This window comes from Molothrus ater, chromosome 1 (genome assembly GCF_012460135.2).
Source record: "Molothrus ater isolate BHLD 08-10-18 breed brown headed cowbird chromosome 1, BPBGC_Mater_1.1, whole genome shotgun sequence".
NCBI lineage: Eukaryota > Metazoa > Chordata > Aves > Passeriformes > Icteridae > Molothrus > Molothrus ater.
The window spans coordinates 44,124,470-44,135,799 of NC_050478.2; the positions used below are offsets into that span (position 1 = coordinate 44,124,470).

The window sequence follows — 11,330 nt, forward strand, 5'->3', positions numbered from 1 at the left end:
GTGGTATTCTTGTCTAGCTGTTCATTGAAAGTGAGAGAAATGAGGGTAGTCCAAGACCCTAACTGGAACGTGGCTAAATATGATCCTGGGCATTCTTGGTTGAAAAAACACATTGTGCAGGTTTTGACAGCCTAGAGCAGAACTCCTGAACCATATGTAGTAGTGCAGGTGGTTTTGTAGTTGAAGTGCATTTCAGCCACTGACCTGCTGACACTTTCAACTTCCTGGAAAACATTCTTGGCAGGAAGCAAGAGGAAACTAAGGTGGATGGAAATGTAAACGAGAATTACTGCTTTCTCAAAAGAGGTTATAATCTTGGTTTTAAGCATCATGAGGTAAGGATACTTTGTGGAATGCTTCTAGTTCTAGGTACTCTGCCACTGTACCCCCTGAGTGACCACTGCAGCTGTAGCTGGACACCCTGAGGCGAGCACTCGGCTCTGGCCTCAAGGACAGAACTGGCACAGCCTCATCCTGAAGACTGAGCCAAGCTCAGGGTGTTCTCCCCAGGCTCCAACAGGAAGGAGCTTGGAGGGGGGAGTTTGTTTGTTCATGCAAACAGTAAACCCTTGTGTCCTTAACTTCACTGCCCTTAAGTTACCAGCCCTGTGTAAGCTGAGAAGTGATTATCCTAACTCCAGGAATCACTCCAGGCTCCAGCCTTCTGTGCTGCCCTGAGCCTCACTTGAGTGGGGCTGGGGGCAGGACTGAGTGTTGTCTCAGTGACAAGGAAGGCAGCTGAGAGCAGGAACTGGGGAGCAGAGGGTTGGACTGCAGCTGAGCTTTGGAAAAGAAAAAGCAAGGTACTACCTCCAGTGTTTGTCAATTTAACAAATTAAAAAGTTTAGCCTAGCTTGCAATAAATTAAATTGTGTGGGATTTCTTACTCAAAACTGCTTTTTCTACAATAAAAGGATAAAATGCTTTGATTCAGAACAAAGAAAGCACTTTAGGCCTGTTTAAAAATAGATTTTATTTAGTATTATAAAGAAACCCAGATAAGTTATTGCATGGTGTTAGCAAATTCTTAAAAGCAAGCCCATAATTATTAAGTGTAATAAGTGAAAATAGTGAGAGAATTGCTTCCAGTTAGAATCAAGTTTTTGTGTTCATTCAGTTTTATCTTAGATACCATTATTACACTGAAACTTTGCCTTAATCTTCCCTCCATTAGAGAAGGCTTTATGCTGACATTAGATTTTTGCAGTGAGTTTCTTGGACTGATCAAGGAGTTCCCACCTTGCAATTGTTGAGAGATGAACTTCATCGGGCCCGTCTGCCAGGCGCAAGGTGCGTATGGATGCGAACCTGTGGGGGAGAGCTGAGTTAGGCCTGGCCTCCTGACCTGCCACAGCAGCCACACAGGAGCTCTCAGCACTGATTTTGCTGCCTTTGCTTGAAAAAGTGCTGTCACATGAGAGATACTGCAGCAAAATCTTCCTGGCAGGATTGAGATGGGTGGGCTGGGAATTCAGAAGTTTTGCTTCTCCCCAAGGCCATAAGAGATAACATTAAGTTTTAGAAGCACATCCTCTTTACTGCTGATAAGAACTATTTTAGGCCCAGTGCCAGCTTTTATTTTTTGTAAGGCTAATTGCACTATAAAAACAATTGGTTTAAATTTTATAGCTTAAAGAGACATACACTATTATTTCATGCTGAGGTGAAACTGTGTTATAAATTATCATAAAAGAAATGCTTAAAATCTACAGGAAATCTCCTTTTACTTACATGAACGCCAAAGGAAAATCCTGAGAAACTCCAGCTCCACCACACACTTGAACTGCACAGTCAATCACTTTAAGTACAGCTCGTGGAACAACCACTTTGGTCATGGCTACCTGTGGTTAAAGAACCACATTATCAGTAATAGTTTCACAACCAAGTGAAAATATTTACCCAACACTTTTATTGAATATTGGTATCTCTCAGTACATTCCTTCCTCTTGGGGTTGGATGAGAGCTCTGCTGTTCCCGCTCCCGGGGATGGTAAAACTTTCCAGTCACTCAAAACTATCTTACTGTGTTGAGACAAGCAAGCAATGCTTGAACAGATTCATCTCCACTTCTGACTGAGATCACTCCCCAATCTTCTGAAAATTAAAAGCATATCTTAAGGCTCTTTTCAACATGGATTTATACTCCACACTTAAAATAATAATGTTTAATAATGTTTTACCTTGTCTTTTAACCAGCTGAATGCACAGGCATTGCATCCACCAAGTCCTAGCTACCAAAAAATAAAATTTACCTCTCTCCTTGCTCTTTTGTTGCCCAACATGTCGATCTTGCGGGCTGTTTGTAGTGTGAGCAGGCGAGCCTGTTCTATGCTAAGACGGCACTCCGCAATCCAGTGGGCAACAACTTCCTGCAGGTCCCAAAGCCAACATCAGAACATCAGTTAATGCCTCTGAGCAGACATGGAGCTGCCCCTCTTCCTCAGCGTGTGCACGTTCAGCCAACCTACAGCCACTTGTGTGCAAATTAAAGCATATCTAAGATGAGGCATAATAAAGAAAACACTTGATTAACAGAAATATTAAAGATAGGAAAAGAATTGCTCTGCCAGGAAACAAGAAAAGGGAAAACCTGTGGATTCTGGCACCTGATCAGACCCCCACTGTGTGCTGGCCATTTTCCAGAAGCTCTTCCATGCCTGCTTTTTCCTTCCTGCTTTCCTTTACCTCTTACCACCCTTAACAGCCTTCTGTCCATATGATAAGCCCCAGTATATAGAAATAAGGGGGTGAAAGGGGAGAGGAATTTCTGTTTCTGCTTAAACTGGTGCTGTGTGGTGCATGACACAGAGACGAACAGCTGCAGGGTGGTGCCTGCTGCCTCTGACTGATGATAAATTAGTAACTGTCTGGATCCAAAATGAAGTTATGATCTTGGCAGCCCTTGCCTGCTCTTCTTAGCTAATTCCCCCTGCAGCCAACATATCACAGGAGAAACAAATGTTTGTGATGCTTGTCAGTGCAAAAACTGTTTGGAGCCTCACCCAGCCTCCATTTCTAGGGCTGTGGATTTTGTAGGACACAAAAGTAAATGTGCAGCACTTGCTTCAGTGCAATCTGGAAGCTCAGCTTGGCTGGTTGCAGCAAAGGTGATCCAAACCTAGATGGGGTGTTCAATTCTCTTCAGTCAGCAGCTTCTGGGGCCATAAATGATGGCCTGGGTTGGGGCAGGCACCCTGGTACTCAGGGAAGCCACCAGCCTCACCTTGTCTTAGCCATCCTCACTGTGAAGCACCTGCATGGGCTCTGCAGCTGCCTCCAGGCGAGGCCTGTGGCTTCATCAAACATCGCTGTTACTTCAACAAGCTTCTGAGAGCCAGAGTGCCTCATGCACCTCTTACTCATTCTAGGTTATGGTGGTGAAGGGAAGTTGGGAAATGATATGACTGGAAATACAGATGTGTAAAGTTGCTCCCTCTGGATCTGCACAAACAATTTGCTACAATCTGTGCCACATGCTAATTCAATTTCCTCTTTCCATTGCTTTTACTTGTGTTTTTTCCAATAAAGCTATCCTAGCTGTTGGGAAAAATTAAGGAACACTTGAAATACGACAGACCAACTACCAAACTCGGATAGTTCTTCTACAAAGCAGACTGTCATATTTTTATTATTTTAGCAAGCTCTTGCTCATGAAACAGTATTTCAATCCTGAGCAAGATAAGAGCAACGATCTCCAATCTTCCCTTGATGTGGTCTGTACTTTCATACGCAACTACAAATATTTGATCAAAGAAATAACATTTTCAGTGAAATTTAGACCCCTAAATGTCTCCAGTGGTTCTGAATGGAGACAGCCAGGTGACAGAATGGATACACAAAAATGGTGAACTCAGATTGTAACAGAAGCATAAACTGCATGCCTGAAAAAATACCTGTCCAAATTGATCAGGAAAAGCAGAGAACAACACACAGTGAAAAAATCTACATTCAAATCCAGCAAAAGATATCTAATTCATTGCACATTGCAAAGGGGGAAAAAAAAGAAAAAGATACTGTAGATTATGGTGAAAAATGAGAGCCTTGCAATATGCTTTGTTTTTTTTTCCCTTTGCCACCCAAAGCTTTATGAATAGGAATTCAAGGTTAGGGCACAGCTGCTGCCATGTGCATTATCAGAGCCACACAAGGCTGTGTGTGGGCAGAACAAAGGTCAGTGTGTGGAGTCTGTGAACAGGGCCAAAGAGGGAAGGTGCTTACGTGCTGATAGAGTTTCTTGCCAAAGGTCTCGCGCTGAGCCGCGCGCTGGCACAGGATCTCCAGAGCGGCCTCGGCCGCACCCAGGGACCGCATGCAGTGATGGATCCGGCCCGGCCCCAGCCGGCCCTGGGCTATCTCAAACCCCCTGCCCTCACCTGGTTGGAAAGAAAAACAGGCTCTGCAAACTCCCTCTTGGAAGGGTCCAAGGCTCCAAGCAGAAGTGACCCCATAGCAAAATAAAAGAAGCAGAGGGGAAATAGAAGAAACCAGGATCTCCACTAAGTGAGAGAAGTAGAGCAGAGTTCTCCCTGCAGGGGACCACAGTGGTGGCCTGCTTGTTATTTCTTTTTCAGTTCTGCCAAGTACCAGCCATGGAGTGCAGCACAACATTCTTTCTAAAAGTCTGTAAAGTCTGCAAGAGCTGGTTTTGGGGGAAGAACAGCACTTAAAGACTTTGCTTTGCTCTACCTCAAGGGAATGATATTTGCATGACAGCCAGAGCTGCCCTGCTTCCTTCTGCTCTAAGGTACATTCAAACAGCAGGAAGGCTGCTAAAGGAAGAGTGGGCTCCCTCAACTGACCAGAGCTGTTTAAAATAACTAATGGTGATTCATGACACAAACCACTGCCTCATAAAGCTTGGTTCATTGTTGTATGTATTAAAAATAAATCGGTGCTGAAACTCACCCAGTATTATATTGGAGACAGGTACTCGCACATCATTGAAGTGTATCTCAAAATGTCCTCCATGGATCTCATCTACAAAGTTAGAAAACAAAACAGCAGGGTAAAATGAAAGAGGATAAAAATACAGGCCTCCAGTTCCTAACCCTTCTTCTATATATCCATTTTACTGATTTATTAAATACACAATATTTATTAGTATAACTGCAGCTTCTGAGCCTGCTAATAAATTAAACTGATAAATATGATCACCTACCCATGTAGCCAAACACTGAGAGAGGTCTTATCAGCTTCAGCCCTGGGGTGTCCATGGGAACAATAATCATACTGTGCTGCTTGTACCTGATCAAGACAAAAAGCACAGTTACCTCTGAGCCTCCCTTCTGTCTGCCCCTTCTGCATTTTTATTTTCCATCCTTAAATTAGGACTCACATAAAGCCAGTGCTGCGATTTACCTGTACCACCTGCACCATCCTGCCCACACAGTGTGGCTTCAACCCTTCTTGACCCACCAGTCAACAAGTGAAAATGTATTAGTGGCACCTAAGGCACCATGACTGAGAAACTCCTGCTGCTGTCACTTCTGTGCACACTGTTCTGTATCACCCAATCAGTTCCTCCCCCTCTACCTTTCTGTTTTGTTCTCAAAACCAGTTTATCAGAATCACCATCTTGGCTTGACTACAGCTTAGGAATGAGAAATCCATCCCCATGTTTACATTCCTTCAGAATATTTAGGTTTTAGTCACACAGAACTGGAGGTGATGCCCAGGTCTCTAAATTCAGTCTCCAGTTCTAGCAAGTGGAGTGTCACATAATCCCCTCCATTAAATTCTTTTCAGCTTCTAAGAGCTTAACATGCCACTGTCTGTATAACTTCCAGGCAAACCCTCCTGGGTGCTGTGTGCAAGTTACTGATTGCTTCTTGGTGGAACCTAGCCAAACCTAAAAACTTCAGATTATCCATGGAATTTGGGCTAAAATCCATCTTAGATATAAATGTCACATTTCTTTTGCATTACAAGCTGTGTGATGTTAATACACCAGACATGGAGCATTTCATTCATTACTTGTATAAATTTTTGCAAAAGCTTGCAATTCTAGTTTGGTAACAAGTTGAACATGTTTGTGTCAAAGAAGAAGAGGTAAGGATTATGTTTACACATCTAGGAATAAAATGAGTAGGTGTGATTTAAGATGTGCAATGCTCTCTGCTTACACACCTTCACCTTACCAACACCCCATGTTTCAGATTTAAGTTTCTGTATCTACAGATAACTTTGTGGAAAACTTAATCAGTAACTTCAGGTCTCTGATGTGCCACTTGTACCCATTCTGATCCGGAAAGCTCGGAGAAGTTTTGGTTTTATTATATAAGCATTATTATTTAATTCTTCCTGGTGTTAATTGTTTTAACATTACACTTAGAAAATAAATTGTAAGCCAGAGTTGTTGGTTGTTGATGCAGACTAAACAACTGATGCAGACTAAAATTTATGTGACACAGATAAAGCTAGTGAAGCCCCCAAAATTTCCTAATCCAGTTCACCACACAGCTGCACAAACACCGGTGCATTGCTGGTGCAATGGAGAGAGGTGGGAAACATGCCAATGAAAGATGCTAACAGTGGAAAAGGTTGGGAGGACTCAGTCAACAGTACCTGACAGCAAAACAGGAACTCAGGCTACAAGAGACAGGTGCTGAGGTTTAAAACATCCTTCTAATTTAGGAGCACATCCAACTGGTCAAGGCAACTAATGGCATTTCACTTAAAGTTTTTGCAAGCAGCACTCCTCCATGGAAAAAATTATAGGGGATTCTGAGTCTCCAAGGAATTCTTACCTGGATGCTGATAAGTTTTTGGTTTTGCCCATTACAATTGCAACTTTGCAATTCGGGTTCCCAGCACCTTAAAAAAGTGGCAAACACAAAAACTGGTTTTAGTATAAAATCTCAATGTAGAATCAAATTAAGTTTCATAACAAGAAACCCTACTGCCTTCCTTTTGTGAGGCAGGAAATGCAATCTACCCCTGTGTTTATATTCTGAATAGCACACCAGAACAAAATACACATTAGTTCTTAATGTGTAAAAGGGAGCTGACTTGTGGGAAGAGGAACATGAAAAGCCAAACATCCAAACCCTCCAGGTCCATCACCTATTGCTATGAAAAGTGAACAAGAAGGTACTTGTAATGGAATCTGATTACTGGAATCTGATTCAGTCTCCATTACGGCTGAGCAATTAAGTGTGATACAACAGCACATCTATCAAGGTGACATGCTGCCATTTCAAAAGTAAAACTTTCAAAAGAACTTCTTCAACCTATCAAGACTGGAGGGTCTATGTGGGAATGAAACACCAACCACATTATAACCAAATTATGCAGATAGGGCTATCAAAGAGTTACCGTGATAACTTTGCTACTACTTCAGCATAGCTTCTCTGGAATGCAGGACTTCTCCCCCTTTACACAAATTACTTTAAATTGCACTTTGAAGAAAGATCTGAGTGAAAATTGTTACCTGAAAATAGCCTGTTAGCATTTCAAGCCATTGATAAAATTACTTGAGATGTTTCTTATTATGGACATATTTATTAAGCCTTTGTAGCATAAAGAAAGCACTTTAATGTACTAGTCCTGAAGAAGATTCTACAACTGATTAAAACAGCATTTCTATGATCCTTAATCCTCCCTCTCTTTTTCTTTAAAGGTTTCTTAGTACCAAAGCTTGCTCTCATTCCTTTCAAAGCCTCCCACAAACAATAAAGCTAGGGAAAATAGCCAATGGGTGTAGCAATCAGTAATTTTTGATTGCAGATGACAAGCTTTGTAGAGATTTAATTCAAGGCTTGATCTATAGCAGCTTGGCTTTATTCTGAGGTTAGAAGCAAATACAACTTTATGTCTTCTCTAGCAGCTGTTCTCACAAGGCTTGGGAGACTCTGGTCTGGACAATACAACCCCCTGGCTTTGAGCTGAGACACTTCCTCCAACAAGCAGCCACTGTGATGGCCAGGAAGTGGAAGAGAGATTTATTTAATTGTGATAAACACTGCCTGTTTGGAGGGCCAGACTGCCAGATGTTTACTTTCCTCTTCTGCAATATTGTATTCAGCCATTGTTTCTAGAGAGGGCTTAGACAGTGGCCCACAACCTGTACAACACCAACAAGCTAAAAATCCCAGTGAAAAGCTTTGGCCAGGGGCATAAATCCATTTGGTAAAAAAAAATTACCACACTGGATCCCAAACACTTGGCTCATTTGGGCAACTGCAACAAGTAGCTGATCAGCCCCAAATGACCCAACATATGCTTTGCAGGGTACTACCCTGCACAGGGAAATGTCACCCCTGCACAAGGGGTATTTGACTCTTCTCCTTTTCCACGAAAGGTAAAGAATTGCACAAGTGCAATTTTCTAATACAGACCTATGTTCAAGTGAGGTTTACAACAAAATATGTTTTGACCTTCTGGAAATGCCTGAAAAACTGTTTTGTAAATAATCCTCAAGTCACATCCCTGCTTCAAAACAAAAAGCAAATTTAACCATACTGTATGAAAAAAAAAACCAAAAAACTCACAAAACCTGAGAAGAAGCTTTCAAGAACTCAGTGAGGAGTTCACTGAGAGCTAGACATCTGGTTAGATGTTCTAAATAATTTGTACACATTTCTGGAAGGCAAATGAATACTCCAATCTCAAACGTGCTTGTTCCTATCTAAGCAGAGCAAAGGACAGCAGATTCCTGGCCCTTCCACTCCTTAGTCTTAAGTCCTAAAAAACTAAAATAAATTTTATGTCACTTCGATCCATAAAACACTGAAAAAAAGTTCTGGTCTAATGCAAGACTCTGAAAAACTCCAGTGCTTTGGATGGAATGCAAACAGCCTGGATGGAATAAACATCTCTTTTGTAAATGACATTTTCACCTCACTTAAAGAATTCAAAGATGTTGCTGGAGGATGGAGGGGAAGAGTCAGAGAAGCCTGTTATTTTGGTAGGAGTTAGAAGCAGTTTTGCAAGAAAACTCACAATTGAAGAAACACTAGATGTTTCAGGTGGTCAGTTTTAACCATATTTCCATTTTGATGAGCTTTCAATAACGTTTTCAATGTATATGACTACACAAACCAAAACTTTTAGACCACAATGCTGCTACACTGGCAAACATCTTTGGTTTAACTAACTTATACTTTTGAACTCTTCATGGCACTCACTCACATAGTGAGGCAAAGATAGTATTTTAAAATGTGCTTAGAGTGTTGATCACAATCCCATTAGAAGCCTAATCTTTGCTATCAGGGGTATAACATGCTTAAGTTTACTGATCTTCACACCATCAACTTATATAGGTTCTGTCTGGTGTAGAGACTACTAAATGTGGCAACCTTTGAGTACCACCTGTACTTGAGAAATCTGCCATAAGGTAAATTTTTTCTACCTTATGCTTTCAGAAGCCAGCAGCACCTTAATTCTTACAATCTATTTATTTTTCAGTGTTCAGTCTTCAATTTTCTGTCTAAGATGCCTAAGCCCAGATGAACTACTGCCTGAATGGTGAACACCTATGATTTTTGCCACATTGGCTGCTGCACCCCAGCCCAGCAGGTTACTTCTCTCTGCTAAAGGTCAGGGGTCTGTGGTGGCTTACAGACCTGACAGCTCCGTGTTCTTCCAGAGCTCTGGACTCTCCTACAAGAAAAAACTGGTCTTGTAGGACTAACATCCTAAGGGTGTTGGTCCTACAAGGATGCATATGGCAGCATGGTACTGATTGTTGGAATGTGGGAGTCTCCTGATGGAGAAAAGTGACACACACAGGCAAATCGCACCAAGAGCCTGCAGTAATTTCTCTCCACTAGCATGTTGTATTCCACAGTTTTATCTCATCTTCTCCAGAAAACAGTGCAGGCAGCTGGTTCATGGAGGGCAAGGACTACAGCTGCAGCTGCAAGCAAACAGGCAATGCTGGGGCTGTGCAGCTGCAAGGGCTTTGCAGTCCTGCCACTGAATGTGCTGCTGGTCATTCCCAGCTGGAGCTCACGGGCTCTGGTGGTGCCAGTGAGAGCAGCTGCTCAGCTTAGGAATGGTTTTCTTCCTTGCCTTCATGCCACTTCCACACAGCCACAAGTGTTTTTACTTAAGATCTGTTTTGTATTCACTCTTCTTACTAATTTTTGTTAATTTTGACCCTACTGAAATACACACATGATAATATTGCTTCTTTACTCTGACTGGAGGGATCTGTCCTCTCTGAACCCCTGAAAGGTTTCAAGGAGCCGAGCAACTGCAATAAGCAAGGCAGGATTCACATGAACTGCCTTTCTACAGCCTGCCCACAGAACCTCTTGGGCACTTCTACAGGCAACACACAATTCCCTGGGAGCATTCTCAGCTCCAGCCTGATTATTCAGTCTTGTTGGAGACCCTATTGAGAAAAAGCCTATTCAGAACTGAAAGTCTCATTTGTTTTTTAAAGAGACAGAGCTCAGGCCTCAAAGCCATGACATGACCTGTGAGGAGATGGCTGGGAAGGAGCCCAAGCATCTTCTCTGCCACTGTGAAGAGCACCACTGAAGTACTATGATAACTCAAGATGAAAGCATTGGAGAAATATGCACAAATATTGTGGCACTCTTTCTCTAGGCTGCAATTCCTCTCCTAGCCCATTTTACTTTGTCATTCTGAAACAAAATATAGCATGTGGAAAACATTTGCCCATTACATTCTTAGCTGCCCATTTTTAAGAATCTTTCCTTTCACATATTTCAAAATAATTGAAGCACAGACAGAAGGTTAATCCAGTCATGGCAGGTGCACCAGTGTGCCATAAGCTCCCAAAATCTGACCTCTGGTCTCCTTAGTATCTCTCTGTGTTGCTGGGCTTCAATATTGCATTTACTGAAGCTCATTAGATTGTTTTCTGATCCAGGATAATTCAAACAGGTCACTAATTTGATTATGAGATTGGCTGGCAATATTCAAGCCCCTGAGAACTCTCCCCCAGGATGCAGGAATATCTGCTTGTACTCTGGTTGACAATTTGCCACTTGCCTTCACATATTTTCCTTACCCTCTTTCTGATTTCACACACTGAAAGAACCCCTTTCCCCACCTCACAAAAACCAACTCATCTTTCTATTGTATCCCCTAAAAATTTATGTAAGGAGGGGGTGTAAGGATCCCTTTAAACCTTACACAATCAGCCATCAAAAGCACAGTACTGCCCTGAGGAAAGAATGGAGTGACTCCTTGTGGTGTCTGGGCCAGTAACTCAGCCCCAGATGCATGTCCTTTCCATCCTTTTCACCTTTTTAATGTGTTGTTTGACAAAAGCCTCTTGATGATGTATTAAACATTTGGACTTACAGGAATAAAACCACAAACAACAAAGAGAAGCAGTAAGAGCGTCCTGACCTTCCA

General features: G+C 42.2%; 1 protein-coding gene across 3 annotated transcripts in view; it reads right to left on the reverse strand.

The window, feature by feature from the left end:
* Positions 1-954: 954 nt before the first annotated feature.
* Positions 955-11,330, reverse strand: part of ACAD11 (acyl-CoA dehydrogenase family member 11) — a 29,130-nt gene continuing 18,754 nt past the window's right edge. Inside the window, exons 14-20 of one of the 3 annotated variants that reach the window (XM_036406597.2) lie at positions 6,746-6,812; positions 5,158-5,243; positions 4,905-4,976; positions 4,218-4,372; positions 2,252-2,368; positions 1,732-1,841; positions 955-1,308 (exon numbers count right to left, since the gene is read on the reverse strand). In XM_036406597.2, the coding sequence (XP_036262490.1) occupies positions 1,194-1,308; positions 1,732-1,841; positions 2,252-2,368; positions 4,218-4,372; positions 4,905-4,976; positions 5,158-5,243; positions 6,746-6,812 (722 nt within the window). In that variant the 3' untranslated portion in view covers positions 955-1,193. Of the gene's footprint in view, positions 1,309-1,731; positions 1,842-2,239; positions 2,369-4,217; positions 4,373-4,904; positions 4,977-5,157; positions 5,244-6,745; positions 6,813-11,330 lie in introns of those variants that run through there. The other 2 variants (XR_004982577.2, XM_036406598.2) reach the window with 2 other exon arrangements.